Source organism: Hemitrygon akajei, chromosome 16 (assembly GCF_048418815.1).
Source record: "Hemitrygon akajei chromosome 16, sHemAka1.3, whole genome shotgun sequence".
NCBI lineage: Eukaryota > Metazoa > Chordata > Chondrichthyes > Myliobatiformes > Dasyatidae > Hemitrygon > Hemitrygon akajei.
Window position 1 is genome coordinate 58232676 of NC_133139.1, and position 18356 is coordinate 58251031.

General features: G+C 42.3%; 1 protein-coding gene across 1 annotated transcript in view; it reads left to right on the forward strand.

Annotated features, from left to right (window-relative positions):
- LOC140739656 (uncharacterized) overlaps positions 1-18356 on the forward strand; it is a 70212-nt gene that overhangs the window by 13022 nt on the left and 38834 nt on the right. Inside the window, exons 8-11 of the mRNA XM_073068030.1 lie at positions 249-538; positions 10071-10178; positions 13503-13697; positions 17733-17861. Coding sequence (XP_072924131.1) covers positions 249-538; positions 10071-10178; positions 13503-13697; positions 17733-17861 — 722 coding nt within the window. The remainder of the gene's footprint in view (positions 1-248; positions 539-10070; positions 10179-13502; positions 13698-17732; positions 17862-18356) is intronic.

Consider the following 18356-nt stretch of genomic DNA (forward strand, 5'->3'; position numbering starts at 1 on the left):
TATAATCATAGTCTCCAACCCATCCCAGGTGTTTTCTCTCTCCCCTCCTCCATCGGCCAGAAAGTACAAAGGCCTGAAAGCAGGTACCACCAGGCTCAAGGACAGCATTTGTCTCACTGTAATCAGCAAAATGGAGATTAGGATCATCTGAAAGTGACAAGCGAAGCTCTAGCCTGTCATGACACACTGGGTCGTTCTTCACAGTCAGTGTTCAGCTCTGCTTTTCACTGTGATCTGTGTACCTGCAGCTCAGCCAAGCGAGTGGCCGAGGGATGCTCAGAAAAGCATTTCAACCCCTTCCAAGGTGCCTCTTCATGGCTTCCAGTATACAGGGCAAGGCAAACACTGCCCAGATTCTAGCCTCGTCTTGCAGACCATCAGGGCAAGCATGTTGCAGAGAATCGCATGTATTCCATTGAGCACAGGAGCATTCGACATTACCTATTTCTCCATCCTAATGATTCTTATGGAGCTGGGAAACTCTGGGAACCAGGAACATGGACCGCAGATGACAGACAGAGAGCAGCATCTGCTAGAGGTGAGAGTTCCACATGATGACACAGAGTTTTCCTGCTTGCTCCCTGGTGGTTTGGGACTTCAAATGTCACTCCACTCTTTAAGAAGGGAGGAAGCGAAAGAAAGGAAATTATAGGCCAGTTAGCCTAACCCTAGTGGTTGGGAAAGTGTTGGAGTTGATAATTAAGGATGAGGTTTCGGGGTACTTAGAGACAAATGATAAAATAAATCAAAGTCAGCATGGTTTCCGTGAAGGGAAATCTTGCCTAACAAATCTGAGAAAATTCTTTGAGGAAGTAACAAGCAGGGTGGAAAAAAGAGAAGCATTGGATGTCAATTACTTGGATTTTTAGAAGGCATTTGATAAGGTGCCACACGTGAGGCTGCTTAACAAGACAAATCCCATGACATTACAGGAAAGATACTGGCATGGATAGTGGAATGGCTGACAAGTAGGAAACAGCAAGTGAGAATAAAAGGGGTCTTTTCTGGTTGGCTGCCAGTAATTAGTGGTGTTCCTTAAGGGGTCAGTATTGTTGATGATATGAAGGTAGGTGGAGGGGTAGGTAGTACTGTGGAAGCAATGTGATTGCAGAAGGACTTAGACAAATTGGAAGAATGGGCAAAAAAGTGGCAGATGTTGGGAAATGAATGATATTGCATTTTGATAAAAGGAACAATAGTGCGGACTATTATCTAAATGAGGAAAAGGTTCAAACATCAGAAGTGCAGAGGGACTTGGGAGTCCTTGCGCAAGACTCCCAGAAGATTAATTTACAGATTAAGTCTGTGGTAAAGAAGGCAAATGCAATGTTAACATACATTTCAAGGAGAATAGAATATAAAAACTAGGACATAATGCTGAGGCTTTATAAGACACTGATCAGGCTACACTTGGAGTATTATCAACAGTTTTGTCCCCATATCACAGAAAGGATATGTTGTCATTGGAGAGAGTCCAGAGGAGGTTCATGATTCTGGGAATGAAAGAGTTAACATATGAGGAGCATTTGGCAGGTTTGGGCCTGTACTCACTGGAATTTAAAGTATGTGGGAGAATTTAAAGAATGATTGGTCAGGTTATTAAAGGGTATGGAGAGAAGGCAGGTGTATGGGGTTGAGTGGGTTCCGGGATCAGCCATGATGGAATGGCAGAGCAGACTCAATGGGCTAATTGGCCTAATTCTGCTCCTATGTCTTATGGTCTTTGGTGTTTCCCAATCTCAGTCACTTAACAACCAGAAGTGGAAAGCAGGAAAATCAGTGTGGGATTAGTGTGCAACAACATCTCGTGAATGCTAAGTTAATGACCAGAGCACGGTAGTGTAGCAGTTACTATAACAGTATTACAGCACCAGTGACCCAGGTTCAAATCCTGCCACCATACGTACTCCCCATGACCGCGTGCGTTTCCTCTAGGTGCTCCAGCTTCCTCCCACATTCCAAAGATGAGTGGGTTAGTAGCTTAATAGGTCCCATGGGTGTAATTGGGTGATGAGGGTTCAATGAGCTGGGAAGGTCTGTTACTGTGCTGTATCTCTAAATCCCCACACGTTCTGGTGCCAAAATAGCATAACCACAATACTTGGTAAAACAACAAAACAGCAGCAGCAAAACAAGCGCATTTCTCACCCTCACTCCCCACTCACCCACATACACAGTCCTCTAACCCCAGGACAGGCTGTCTTCAGCCTCCAGTGGATTTGTGGGCTCATAGACTTGGGCCTTTGACTTCCCTGGCAGACTCGCAGAGGTTCACAGACTTTGGGCTCTGGTATAGGATCATGAAGATAATGATCAGTTGATAAAATTTCATCCAAGATGGCGGCGCGACGCAGCCTGCAGTGGCCACTCCGGAGCTGATTATCTGTTATTTGTGAAGCGGGGTGCCGTGCGCAATCATAATCAGATGAAAAACGGATGTGGGACACGGAGGAACATCTGGAAATCTCCAGGAAGACCTTCTTTGTTGCTGCTGCTGCTGTGAGGTCCGGGTCTCTGCTGGGAAGAACAGGCCCCCAGTCCTTGGGGTCGCGTTGGTGGGGCGTCTTAATACACTCGGCAGGGATGGTGCTCAGAGAAGTTGTGCCGGAGGGGATGGTCGGAGGCTCGGAGGTTCGACGGACTCGGAGTCCACTGCGGTCAGAGCGCTTTCATTGTGTGCTGTGTCTGCGAGGCTGGGTTGGACAGAGCTTTCACTGTGTGCTGCGTCTGCGAGGCTGAGTTGGGCAGCGCCATGGAAGTCCATAGTGGGGGTATTCCCTTCTGCCACCTGCGTGGGATGACGAGTCTATCGGGACCCTGAGGACGTGGAAACTGTGTGGTGGTTTCTTTTGAACTTATAGTCTTTTAACATCTTTGGACTACTTTTACTGTGCCCATGGTCTGTTTTTTTTTTTATCAATTATGCTATTGTTTGCACTGTTGTAACAATGTGGTTTTGTGCAGGTCTTGTAGCTTTAGTTGGGGGTGAAGATAGTGATTGAATGATGATCAGAGGGTCGATAGATGGAACTTGATCCCGATAAGTGTGATGTACTTGGGGGGACAAGTAAAGGTAGGACATACACATGCATGGTTGACTCCAGGGATACTGAGGAAAAGGTGACTTGGTTTACAAGTCCAAGGATCTCTGAAGATTGTAGCACAGTTAGATAAGATGGTTAAGAAAGCACATAGAATGGTTGCCTCCTATAGCTGGGACATAGACTATAAAAATAGAGACCATAGCAATTATAAAACAGTGGTAAAGCCACAGTTAGGGAACTGTGTGTAGCTCGAGTGCCACATAAAATAATGGAGATTACAGTGAAACAATGCAGAGGAAGTTTACCAGGATGTTGCCTGCCTTGCAATGTTGCTGGGTTTGGATCATATCAGCCATGAGAAGAGACTGCAGAGGCTAGTTTTCTTTCTCTTGGGATGAATGAGACTGAGAAGAGTTGGTTGTGTCGGGTTTCCGGTGACGTCATCGTCGAGAATGGCAGCTTAAGTCACTAGCTCCTCCGGAAAAACGTGTATTAAGCCCCATTAACCCGTCAAATATAATATTTTTTGAAAAATATTTGAACTGAAAAGAGGGGCAGAATGGGGAGAAGAAATGGAAATAAAAAAAGCGACACTGCGGAGCCTGCGTCCGAGAGCAATGCAGCGAGCGGCTCTCCTACCCGACCGCGTGCTAGCGAGGCGGCTGCTGGGCCTCGTTCAGTCGAAGCGACGAATATCTTCAAAATCCTGAAAGAAATAATGGAGGTCCAGAAAGATATGAAGCAGCAGCTCCCTGATATTGTCAGAGCTCGCCAGCGTTAATCAAAAAATAGCGGTGGCAGAGACTCGCATTGAGAAGGTGGAAGATCGCGTTCAAAACGTGGAATGGATACTGAGCAAGACAATAAAAATAATACATCACCAAGAAGGTAAACTGCTTGACCTGGAGGGAAGATCACGGCGGAAAAATATCAGAATCTACAACGTTCCCAAAAGCTTGTCTATGACGGAGTTTGTCGGAAAGTTAATGAGGGATGCGTTGGATCTTCCCCCGGCTATGAAGCTGGAAGTCGAAAGAGCCCACCGCGCGTTAGTCCCAAAACCTACCCAGGATAGAAACCCACGCTCAATAATAATTAAATTCCTTCGGTACAGCACCAAGGCGGAGAATCTATGAAGGGCCTGGAGTAAGAAGAGAGTGTTTTTAGAGGATAAATTAATATATTTCGACCAAGATTACCCCCCCCCCACGGTCCTCCAGAAACGCGAAGAATACTCCAAAGTAAAGTGAGTATTAAAGCAAAATAAGATTAGATTTCAAACTCTGTACCCTGCTAAACTTCGAGTGTTTTATGACAATGGGACGCGGTTGTACCAGACAGTGGAAGAGGCAACTACAGACATGAAGGCCAGAGGGTGGCCCGTCAGCGTGACCAAACCGAGGGAAAGCCTGGCAGAGGAATTGTCCCACTCGGCTTGGGAAATAGTGCGAGAAACGAGAAGGCAGGAGATGGGAGGAAGCCGAGAGAAACATATCAGGAAGAGACCGGGAGTTTCCCAAAGACAGTCCTTACCCCCTTCAGAACAGCCATAAGGTTTGGCTAACTTTAAAAATATTGAGAAGCTAAACAGAAGCAAAAGTACACGGTGATATACCTATCTCGAGAAATACTTATTATAATGTGGATTTTATATTACTTAGTTGTTATTCTTTATTCGCTCACTTACTCCTTTTCCCCCACCAAAATGAGAATATATATGTGTGCATATATGTGTATGTGTGTAATGTGTGTGTATATATATATGTGTATGTGTGTGTGTGTGTATATATATATATATATATATATATATATATATATATATATATATATATATATATAAGTACACAGGGAAATCTTTTCTGTGTAATGGATTTGTTCACTGACTTTTATGAATACTACAATAGGGGCCCTCAACTCTCAAGTAGGAGGGGTTATCCCCCACAGCTAGACATTTCCTCTAGCTCAACACAGGATCATCGACTAGAGACCTCAGCCTTGGAATCACAAGTTCATTGCCATTTTTGTTATTATTTGAGTTTCTTGGTTCTTATTTGTTCAGGGAGTAGATGATTAAGTTTTATTCTAATTTCAATGATACATTGACAGATAAATACAGATGGCTAAGGACAAGGTAAAATTCACTTCTTTTAATGTAAATGGGCTATTAAATCCAATCAAATGTAATAGAATTTTATCCAAAATGAAAAAAGACAAAGCCCATGTAGTATATTTACAGGAAACTCGCTTAAGTGATAATGAGCATAGAAAACTAAAGAGAATGGGCTTCACTAATCTGTTTTTCTCCTCATATAAATCAGGACATAGGAGAGGAGTTGCTATTCTTATCTCCAGTAAGCTAAATTTTGAAAAAATATTCGAAATGGGAGATAAAGAAGGCAGATATATTCTGGTATGGGGGAATATAGATGGCAATTCAGTTACTCTATTGAGTATATAAGCACCCCCGGGAAGTGATATTGGTTTCTTTCAGAAAATTACTGATATTATGGTAACGGAAACAGAAGGTCTCCTGATATGTGGGGGAGACTTAAATTTACAATTACAACCTAACTTAGACTCTTCCAATAGAAAAACCTATGAAACAAAATCTTTACATAAGAAAGTTAATACATTTTTTGAGGATGTTGGTTTAATTGATATATGGAGGGACCTTTTCCCTGACAGAATGGATTACACTCATTATTCTGCTCCCCATTCTGTATATTTCATAACATTTGGAAAAGACAAAGACAAAATAAACACCTGTGGAATTGGGACAATAGATGTAAGTGACCATGCACCTATATATTTATCTGTTGATTTTGACTTTAACCAAAGAATACTATTTGGAAACTAAATTCAAGTCTACTCAATGATCCATACTTTAAGGAACAAATTAAAAAAGAAATTGGTCTCTACTTAGAATGTAATGATAATGGAGAGGTTTCACCTCCCATTTTATGGGATACTCTGAAGGCGGTCTTAAGAGGGAAAATTATAGTGATATCTTCATATAAGAAAAAAATAAGGAATAAAACATTAGAGGAATTACAAAATAGGCTGAAGGAACTAGAGAAAAAACACAAATTGAATTTGGCACAGGATACATTAGGGGAAATTAAAAGAATTAGGAATGAAATAAATAATTTGGCTACGCAAGAAATCAGGAAAACCTAATGTTTCTGAAACAGAGATATTATGAAAGTGGATCGAAATCTATGAAAATACTGGCGTGGAAACTGAAAAAAAAGATAGCAGAAAATACAATGATAAAAAATAACCTAAGTGAAGCTTTTGAAGTGTTTTACAAAACGCTATATTCCAAAGTTCCAGGGGGAAGCATAACCCAAATTGACACCTTCTTGAATTCTCTACAGTTACCCACTTTAAGTGAACAAAATAGAAGGATGACTGCTGACATAACTGAAGTTGAATTAAAAGCTGCAATTAGTTGGCTTAAATTAAGCAAGTCACCAGGATCAGATGGGTATATGGCAGAGTGGTACAAAGAATTTAAAAATGAGTTAATTCCTGTTTTACTCCCCACACTGAACTGGGCTCTAAAAAAGGCACAAATGCCACCCAGTTGGAAGGAAGCGATAATCTCAGCTATACCAAAAGAAGGCAAGGATAAAATGGAATGTGGGTCATTTAGACCAATATCCATTCTTAATGTAGATTATAGGTTATTTACCTCCATCAAGGCCAAATGATTAGAGGAGTTTCTACCCATACTGATACGTAATAAGCAGACAGGTTTTATACGACAACGCCAGACTCAAGACAATATACGAAGGACACTTCACATTATGGATCATATACAAAAAGATAAAATCAAAGCAATAGTGATAAGCGTGGATGCCGAAAAAGCATTTGATTCGGTTAATTGGAATTTTCTTTACAGAGTTTTACATAGATTTGGTTTCCAAGACACAATTATTAAAACTATACAGACACTATATGACAATCCTACTGCTAGGATTAAAATCAACAGATATCTATCAAATAGTCTTACCCTAGAAAGGGGCATGAGACAGGGTTGTACATGGTCACCACTACTCTTTGCATTATATCTGGAACCATTAGCTCAATACATCAGACAAAATGAAGATATCAGGGGAATTACTATTAAAGGGACAGAGCATAAATTGGCTTGTTATGCGGATGACACTTTGATCTATCTAGGGCAACCAACATACTCTTTACCTAAACTGATGCAATCCTTTGAACAATATGGTCAATTATCAGGATACAAGATCAACATAGATAAAACCCAATTACTTTCATATTACTATAGCCCACCAAGAGAAATTGAAAGTCGATACCCCTGGGCATAGCACACAGAGTCTTTCAAATATTTGGGCATCATCATGCCAAAAGATTTGGTAAAATTATCAGAATGTAATTATCAGCCTTTACATAAAAAATTAAGGAAGATATGGCAAGATGGAACCTGATTCCTTTTTTCAGTCTCAGTTCAAGGATTGAGTCTATTAAAATGAATGTACTGCCCAGATTGTTATATCTCTTTCAGACCCTACCAATAGAGATGAATCAAAATCAATTCAATGAATGGAACAAGATGCTATCAAGGTATATTTGGCAGGGTAAAAGACCCAGAGTTCATCTCAAAACTTTGCAATTAGCAAAGGAAAAGGGGGGTTGGGGCTTGCCTTCTCTTAGAGATTATTATTTTGCAGCACAGTTGAGATCTGTGATATGTTGGTGCAACCCATCATATGACGCTCAATGGAAAAACATTGAAGAGCGGGTACTTCCCATCCCCATACAAGCAATTTTGGCTGATAACAACCTGCAAAGGTACATAAATACTATTGAAAACCCATGGGTGAAATTGACTTTTAAAATATGGAAAACTACTATAAAAGAATAAAATCTCGAGGGAGATATTGCAATTCTTAAATGATGTGCATATGACTCTGATTTTACACCAAATAAATTGGATGCTAGATTTAAGGACTGGACAGCTAAAGGAATAACAGTTCTTTGCAACATAATGAAAGAAGGAACACTGTTCAGTTTTGAAATGCTTAAAGAGAAACACTTACTAGAAAAACAAGATTTTTATCGGTATTTACAGATGCGACAATATGTTAATAAGACGCTTAAAAGTGTAACCAAGGCAAATACATGCTTGATAGAGCTCTTTAGAAAAGCATATAATTCAGATAATGGTAGTAGTGTGGTGACCCACTTCCTAGCGCACTCGAACCGGCTCACAAATAGCCAGCGCACCGGCACAAAGGCCAGTCCCAAAAGGGCGCCAGGTCTGCTTCACCAACAAAGGGAAAAGCCCGCACGGGACTGTGAATACGTGCCCCCTACAGCATCCGCGTGTGGGACAGGACTGTGAATACGTGCCCCCTACAGCATCCGTGCCCGGGGAGGGCGGGATCAGGGAGGCTTTAAAGCGAGGCCGCGAAGTTCAAATAAAATCCTTTTTAACTGCAGTTTACCGACTCCGTGTCGTTATTTCAGCGCTGCATGTTGCACACCGCTACGGTAGAATCATTTCAAGCATGTATAAGGGGTTGTCAAATCTTAAAACACATTCGACTTCATACATTAAAACAAAATGGGAGAAGGAAGGAGGGATAATTATATCTGAGGAAGAATGGACAACAATATGGAGATATCAATGGAAGTGTACCAGTTCACAGAAATGGAGGGAGTTTGGATGGAAAAACTTGATAAGATATTTTATTACACCCTCTCAGAAATCCCATTATGATAGTAACCTCCCTGTTTGCTGGAGAAATTGTGGAAATCAAAATGCAAATCATTATCATATTTTTTGGGACTGCCCTGTTATCAAAAACTATTGAAGGGGGATACACAATGCCCTACAAGACATCTTTAAATGTGAAATACCCTTGGAGAGTAAGACCATATATTTTGGATATATACCTCAAGAATGGTTGAAAAGAGATAAATATTTAATGAATATACTGTTGGTGGCTGTTAAAAAGACTCTTACTAGGAAATGGTTATCACAGGAGAGCCCAACTTTAAATACATGGATGGAAATTACAATGGACATTTACAAAATGAAGAAGATAACAGCATCTGTTAATCATAAGCTGGAACAATTTGATTCATACTGGGAAAAATGATTTAACTACATAATGCCTCATAGGCCTGGTTTTATTCTCACAAATCAATGAATCTGTTTTTTAAAAAAAGATCACTCCCTACTTGTACATAGTTTTTTTCCTTTTGCTTGTTTTTTCTTTCCACTTTTCTATAAGTGTATACCCCAGATAAATACTTTGTGGAGATTTTGTGATATATATGATTATATGATATATATGTACAATATCTGAAATACATCTTATGGAAATGTTTGTTTGATGAACTTCAATAAAAAATAAATTACAGAAAAAAAGAAGAGTTGGTTGTCCAGACAATAATCCCGTGACAATGAACAATGAACAAGTCAGGATGGTGCACAAATTGAAGGGACACTAGCTGGAGGTGTTCCTGAACACTTGCTGCATTATCCCTCGAGGTGAAAGAGGTGCTGATTTTGAGAGATGTCAGGCGAGACTGGGAAAAAGAAAAGCATTCTCTGGTACAGTCAGGGTGTGTCTTGGGGAGGAGTGGAGAGCCATCACTGAAGTGAGCTTTAACTACACCCAATACCCAATGTATTCAAAGCTCTTTGACAGGAACATGTCATCTTTATAAATGCTTCTCTCCCTCCACCCAAAAGCAGGGATCACTTCATCGAGCACCTTTGCTCTGTCCACCATAATGGCTAGGATCTCCCAAGGGTTACTCATTTCAATATGACTTCCTATTCCCATTGTAACATGTCTATACATGGCCTCCTCTGCTGTCATATTGAGGCCAGATACCCACCACACCCTGTGTAAAAAATTCACCTCTGACGTTCCCCCTACACTTACTTCCTGCCCACTCATATTTCAGGTACTTGACTGATGGAGATGGTCAGCAGAAATCTTGAGCTGTTTAATAAGGCCATTCCTTTTCCTTTTTACCCAGGGCTTAATGCAGCTTCACAGGTTTCTTCATGGTTCCGCCTCTCGAATATGGAACATCCTAAACCTAACGCAGACCATCTGCCTCCTGTTGGAATCTGAGACCGTGGAGGTAAAGGCATTTTTAACATTTAGAATATTTTGTGGTACACTCTGCTTGGAGCTGAAAATATAGAAGTGAGTCCACAGGTTGTGGGAACATTTCACTGATGGGGCAAGTGAAGATGAGTGAAGTTTTCCCAAATGGTTCATGAACTTGATAGCTGAGGAATAATAGCTGTTTCTGGACCTGAACCTGGCGGTGTGGGTCCTGAGGCTCCTATAACTCCTTCCTGATGGCAGCAGTGAGAAGAGAGGATGGCCTGGAAAGGGAGAGTCCCTGATGATGGATGATGCTTTCCTGCAATGGCATTCCCTGAAGATACGCTCAATAGTGTGAAGGGATTTACCTGTGATGGACAGGGCTGTATCCCACTACTTTTAATAGGCATTTCCATTCCTGTGCATTGGTGTTTCCATATCAGGCCATGGTGCAACCAGTCAATATACTCTCCATTGCACATCTCTGCAAGTTTGTCAAAGTTTTAGATGAAATGCCGAATCTTTGCAAACTTCTAAGAAAGTAGAGGAGCTGCCATGTTTTCTTCATAATGGCACTTGGAGAGATCCTCTAAAATTATAACACTGAGGAATTTGCTGACCCTCTCCACCTCTGATCCCCTGATGACGACTGGCTTATGGACCTACAGTTTCCTTCCCCTGAAGTTAATAATCAGCTGTTTGGTCTTGCAGACATTGAATAAGAAGTTGTTATTGTGGCCACCACTCAGCCAGATTTTCAATCTTCCTCCTACATGCTGATTTGTCACCACCTTTGATTCAGCCAATGACTGTGGTGTCATCAGCAAACTTAAATATAGCATTGGAACTGTGCTCAGCCTCAGTCATCAGTGTAAAGCGAGTAGAGCGGGGGGGGGGGGGGGATGGTAAGCACATAGCCTTGTGGTGCACTGATACTGATGATGGTTGTGGAGGAGATGTTTTTGCTTATCTGAACTGACTGGGGTCTGCAAGTCAGGAGATCAGGGATCATTTACATAAGGAGGCATTGAGGCCAAGGTCTTGAAGCTTATTGATTAGTTTTGAGGGGATGATAGTATTGAATGCTGAGCTGTAGTCAATGATGAGCATCCTGATGTATGTATCCTCACTGACCAAATGTTCCAGTGTTAGGTGAAAAGCCAATGAAATGGCAATTGCTGTTGACTTGTCGTGATATAAGGCAAACTGGATCGGGTCCAAGTTGTTTCTCAGGCAGAAGTTGTTATGTTTCATCACCAACCTCTCAAAACACGTCATCATGGTGGATGTAAGTGCTACTGGATGATATATGAAGTGTTCCATACTTCTTCCCCCCCATCTATGTACTTATTCAAACTTCTCTTAAATGTTACAATTGAACCCACAGCCAGCACTTCTGCCAGCAGCTCGTTCCACACTCTCATCACCGCTGAGTGAAGAAGTTCCCCCTCAAAGTGCTGGAGGAACTCAGTAGGCCAGGCAGCATCAATGGAAAAGAGTACAGTTGACATGTGAAGTGTTGCCTCACCTGGAAGGACTGTTTAGGGCCCTGAATGGTAGTGAGGGAGGAAGTGTAGAAGCAGCTGTAGCACTTGTTCCACTTGCAAGGAACAAGTGAGGCAACATTTCACCTTTGAATCTGTTGGGGTTATATACTGTGTCTGGTACTCCCGGTGTGACCTCCTGTATCTCCCAACGTAGATTAGGAGACTGCTTCTGCTGAGCACCTATGCTCCATATGCCAGATGAAGCAGGATTTCCCAGTGGCCACCCATATTAATTCCGTTTCTCATTCCCATTCCGATATGTCAATCCATGGCCTCCTGTACTGAGACCACACTCAGGTTGGAGAAACTACACCTTATATTCCATCTGGGTAATGTCCATGAACATCAGTTCCTTGAGCTTCCGGTAATGGCCCCTCTCTCTCCATCCCCTTTTCCCTCTCTCGCCTATCTCCTTGTCTACCCATCGCCTCCCTCTGGTGTCCATGGCCCTCTGTCCTCTCCTATTAGGTTTCCCTTTCTCCAGCCCTGTATCTTTTTCACCAAACAACTTCCCAGCTCTTTACTTCATCCCTCCCCCTCCCAGTTTTACCTATCACTTTGTGTTTCTCCCTCCCCCCCCCAGCTTTTAAATCTACTCAATTTTTTTTCTCCAGTCCTGCTGAAGGATCTTGGCCCGAAACGTGAACTGTATTCTTTTCCATAGACGCTGCCTGGCCTGCTGAGTTCCTCCAGCGTTTTGTGTGTTGCTTGTATCTGTACTGTAGACCTTTTCCAGCCCTGAGATTCTGCCTTTTGGGACTTCTTAGTGTTAGTCACTGCACCACTGAGGGCCATGCCTTCAATCTCTAGGGCTCTGACTCCTGAATTTCCTCCCCAAACTTCTCTGCCTTTCTCTTAAGATATTTCCTCAAGGCAGTCTCTCTGGTTAAGCTTAAATCACCCAGCTTAACATTCATTATGGGTCAAACTTTGTCTGAAAATGATCCTGTAAAATCCATCAGGGTTTTTACTGCACTGAATGAGCTGCCAATGGAAGCAGTCAAGGTAGGTACAGTGACAGTGTTTAAAGGACACACACACCAGTTCATGGATAGGGTGGGGTTTAATGGATATGGGAAAAATGTAGGCAAATAAGACTAGCTCAGGAAGGCACTTTGGACAGCATGGGCAAGTTAGATTGAAGTGCCTTTTCCATGTTGTATACCTGTTAGCGCAATGTTTCATAGCATGGGCTGTGAGACCAGGGTTTGATTCTCATCACTGTCTGTAAGGAGATTGTAAGTACTCACCATGACCGCGTGGGTTTCCTCCCACATTGCAAAGGCATACAGGTTAATGTTAGTGAGTTGTGGGTAATGCTATGTGGGCACGGAAAGCAGGGCAACACTTGCAGGCTGCCTCCAGCACATCCTCATTGATTTGATGCAAATGAAGGTCGTGAGACTACGAACCTCCCTGCCACACCCATGCATGAAGCACCAGCAGCGTAATACTTTTTAACTTCTGTGGTATATGCACCTTATTATTTGTTAATTTATTTGTGGTAACATTACTTTATGTTTTGTGTGTGTTGTGAGTTATATGTGCTATGTTGTGTACCTGGGTCCAGAAGAATGTTCTTTCATTTACCAATGTACATGGGTATATTGAATAACAATAAACTGAACTTGAACTTGGAAGGATTCACTTCACTGTATGTTTCGATGTTTTGATGTATGTATGACAAATACAACTAATCTTTAATCTTTACACTGTTGCTGTTGAGAAAGAGGAGGGAAATAGTTATACCACAGATTTCATGAACTTCCTGAGTCTTTCTGTTTGACTGTTGCTTTCCAATGTAATAGGTCAATCACAGAGAGATCTATCCAGTCGTAGCTGACAAATGCAGGAAGCTGGTTTCTGATTTTTTGGATTCCGATTACCAGAAGGTCTCATCTGATTTTGTGACACTCGGCAGAATTTTGAAGAGAGGGATGGTGTCAGCACTGCATGCTCTACTGGAAGCTCCTTCTAGAAAACTTCTCAGCAACTTCCAGGCGGTAGGTAGAGCTGTAAGGAAGCAGTGTGGAACCTGCAGTAAGACAAGGGTTAAGATAATGTCCAGACAAGGATAGTTTACAGACACAGAGATTCTGCAAATGCTAGCAGTTCAGAGCAGCACACACAGGATGCTGGAGGAACTCAGCAAGTCAGGCAGCAAATATGGACGGGAATAAACAGTCGATGTTTCGGAGCGAGACCTCTGGATAGGTTACAGACAATGTGCAGTCAGCCCAGGCAAAAAAGGTCTTAGAAGAGCATAGCTCTCCTTTGCACAATGGAGGACATACCAAGACAAGGTAAGGATGTAAAACAAAGGATTCTAGGGTGATTTTTACTATTCATCAGTTATACTAATTCTGAAGTATTACTGGCTTTTAATCCATAGATTCCATTAGTTATTGACACCTGTAAATGGTTGGTAATGGATTATGCAAATTTAAACATCCACGAGGTCACCAATCTGTATCCAACTAGTCAATTTCTGTATAATACTGGCCTTTCTTCATTCATATTTTCAAACAGTGTGGTGGCTGGGGCCAGGTTATTCTTGTACGCTAGTAAATAAAGTGTGATGGAGGTATGGGTCCAGTTAATGGGTAATAACAGTATGACCTCCCAAACCTGATGGACGGGGGCTGGAGGCTCACCACCACCGGTTGGTTCCTCTTAGATCTCACTGATTGAGGACGGTACACCACCATTGTAAGCCAGGGCAGTGTAAGATAGAGAGCAACCCGTAGAGAGTTCCCGTAGCAGGCACCCCTTCTCCATGCAGCTGATGAAGGCAAAAGGAACAGCAGAGACCAATACACTTTGGCACCAGCGGTGTCACAGGCATTATCAGTCAGCGTTGAACTCAATGTAGGGCTGCCTTAAGGACTCCAGCAGATCTTTCCTTGAGGTTCACTCCTGAAGCCTTCCCATGAGTGGGTAGAGTTGCAAGGCAGTGGAGGTTTGAGATCAGTTTTCTTTCTCCTGGATGAGCTGCCAACCATGATTCCTTAATTGGGTCTTAACACTGAAATTCTCTGCATAGCATCTTAGTGGTAACACTTTCACCACACAGATTCTTGCTACCTGACTGGTGGCTCTTCACAACCTGCTCATTGGCAACCAGGATGGGCAATAAATCTGGTCTTGTCAATCCTGGCCGGCCCAGTGAATACATAAATGAAGATTTTTTCAGTGTCTGTGAAGAGTAGGAATTTCAGGTTGTATGCTGTATACTTTCTCTGATATTAAAATAGAACCACTTGAACCTTCCCCTGTCCCTCACCCTCACCCACACCCCTACACACCACTCCCTGATCACCTTAATCTCTTGGATTGACCACAGGGTTCCAACCATTCTTCATTACCGTCAACCACAATAAGTCCAGCAGGTATTCGAGACTGTTGAACGTTGATTTCAGCCGGTCAGGTCAGTCAGTGATTCGGGTGGCACAGTGGTTAGCTCAAAGCGTTACAGCACCTGCTGTAAGGTGGGAATTTGATTCCTGCTGCTGTCTGCAAGGAGTTCTCCCAGTGACACATGGGATTCCTCTGGGTGCTCAAGATTCCCTCCACATTCCAAAGACACATCAGTAAACTGTGACCATGCTATGTTGATACTAGAAGCATATCAGCCCTTGCAGGCTGTCCCCTGCGCATTCTCAGTCTGTGTTGGTCATAGACACAAATGACACATTTCATTGTGTGTTTTGATGTTTCACTACACATGTGTCAAATAAAGCTAATATTTTAATCTCAGAAGGGAACACTCTTCAAATTTGGCTACCCTCAGAAATTCACCTCCTGCGGTCTCAACAGCCAACCGATCACCAGCAAGTCATCTTCAGTTCTGACATTTACTGTATAGTAATCTGTAACAGGGCACAGAATCAGTAAAAACAGGAGATTTACATCCATAGATTCCACAAAGTTGCTGCACATGTTGATAGGGTAGTAAAGGAGGCGTATGATGTGTTGGCCTTCATTAGTTGGGGGATTGAGTTCAAGAGCTGTGAGGTAAATCTGCAGCTCTGGTTATACCACACTTGGAATCTCGTGTTCAGTTCTAGTCACCTCATTCCAGGAAGGATGTGGAAGCCTGAGAGAGGATGCACAGCAGATTTACCAGGATACTGCCTAGATTAGAGAGCGTATCTGAAGAGGATAGGTTAAGTGAGCTATGGGTTTTCTCTTTGGAGTGAAGGAGGATGAGAAGTGACTTGATAGAGGTGCACAAGATGATAAGAGGCACAGATACAGTGGATAGTCAGAAACATTTTCCTAAGGCAGAAATGGCTAATACCAGAGGAAAAGATAGGGAAGATGTCAGAGTTGTGTGTTTTCTTTTTCACATAGAGAGTGATGGGAGCATGAAATGCACTGCCAGGGTCATAGGGTCAAACTGGCCCTTCAGCCATTCTGACCAAAATGCTAATCCCATTTGCAGTAGAGGCTGAGGCAGATACATTAGGAATATCTAAGAGACTCTGAGATAGGCACACGGATGATGGGAAAATGGAGTGCTATGTAGAAGCAAAGGGTTAGATTGGACTTGGAATAGGTTAAAAGGTCAGCATAACAGTGTTGTACTGTTCTATATTCTATGTAAAACTTAAAAATATTGAAATACACAGCAAGTCAAGCAGCATCTGTGGAGAGAGGAACAGAGTTAACTTTTCAGGTCAGAGGCCTTTCATTCAATGTGTTGAGGGCTCTAGTATTTCTCTGTTCACACCTTCTTAACCACCCTATCCACATGTGCAGCAACTTTGTGGAACTTGGCAGTTCTTGTTGACTTTCTCTGTTGAACATAGAAATTCAGATGTAAACTGTGCCCTGAAAAGGCAGGGAATATTTTCCCCGGAGCTGGAGTATGGGGGTAAAGCAGTGGAGGTTGTTTCCACTGGTGCTGAGGCAGCTGAGTGGCCACCAAGTGAGGATCCTCAAAGGGAAGTGAGAATAACATTCTCACTCAAGAGCCACCAGAGACGGAAATGTTTCACCACAGCTGGTGATTGGGAAACCACATCTGATATAAACTGCAGCATGTACTTCAAAAGGGAGGAAATGTAATAAAACTGTGTAAAGTAACAAAACATTACAGCACGGTACAGGCCCTTTGCCCCACAATGTTGTGCTGACTTTTTAAGTTCATCTAAGATCAATCTATCCTTTCCCTCCCACATAGCCCTCCATTTTTCTATCATCTATGTGCCTATCTAACAGTCTCTTGAATCTCCCTAAAGTATCTATCTCTATCACTAGCCCTGGCAGCACGTTCCACAGACCCACTGCTCTGTGTGTGAAATTCAAACTCTAACATCCCCCTTTACTTCCCTCCAATCACATTAAAGTAATGCTCCTCCCCCCTTCCACCCTGGTCTCTGGCTGTCCTCTGGATCTATGTCTCATCATTTTGTACACTTCTATCAAGTCACCTCTTATCCTCATTTGCACTAAAGAGCAAAGCCCTAGCTGATTTAACCTATGCTCATAAGACATACTCTCTAAATGGGACTGAAACAGGATCTAGTGCTTTCCGGGCGTATATGACAAATAAACTCTACTCGGACTTCCAGCCGGGTACAGGTATCGATATCGATTGTAAATAACGTTTTAAAGACAAACTTTGCCATTTTCATCAGGGATGATGCCTGGTCATGTCTAGTCCAGTGGTATTAATACACCCATAGTCCAACCGTCCTGATTGATTAGTCCCCATCCTATCAGGTTTCTGCTCTCCCACCTTGTCTACAATTGAATTCCAGTTCTTACTTAGACTGAGACATTCATCTTTGTTAAAATTCCTGGCTGGAAACCTGAGAAGAGTTTATTCGGGACTAAAACAATTTGATGGGCTAGAACCAATACGGGTACAATGGGCCAAATGGCTCCCATTTAATTCTCATCTACTGTAAATTAGCATCATTCAGGTCTGTTCTGCGAGATCATGGCAGGGTAGTGTTGAGGTGTGTGATTAGTGAGTGATTATCTTGTTAGATTGGTGCTCATACAGAGTTGACGTATGTGTCTGCCTCCAGGTGCTGTCTGTTGGAACGGTGATACTGATTCAGGCAGTGGAAGACTCCCTGCCCTGGGTGCCGGTGTTAATTGACATGAAGAAACAAGCAGAAGATGTCTGTCAGGAAACAAGCCCAGACAGCCAGCAGGTAACGGCAAACTGGGAATGATTTCTGTGTGATTGCTGTGAATGCAATAATTAACAGCACATCACCGTGAAAACATGGACCATTTATTTTGCTCATTTTCTCCCTTTTTGTAATTTACACCAGTATCTAGCCCTGGATAGTTCAACTGGCTTTATTCAAGGAAGGTAGAAGCATACAAGATAATAAGAGAAATAGGTAAATTGAGTTGACAGCCAAAGACCTTTTCCCAGGGCAGAAATGGCAATTACAAGGGGGTATAATTTTAAGGTGATTGGAGGAAACTATGGGGGTTTATCAGAGGTAGTTCTTTTTACATAGAGAGTGGGTGTGTGGAAGTGCCTGCCAGGCATGGTGGTAGAGACAGATACATTGGGGCATCGTGAAAACTTTGTCAATCTTTCATATGAGCACAAGAACTAATATTTCGAGATCTCCTTTTTAAAGTAGTCCATAATCAATTTACTTATCTTGGAATTACAGTCACAAGGAAGTTTA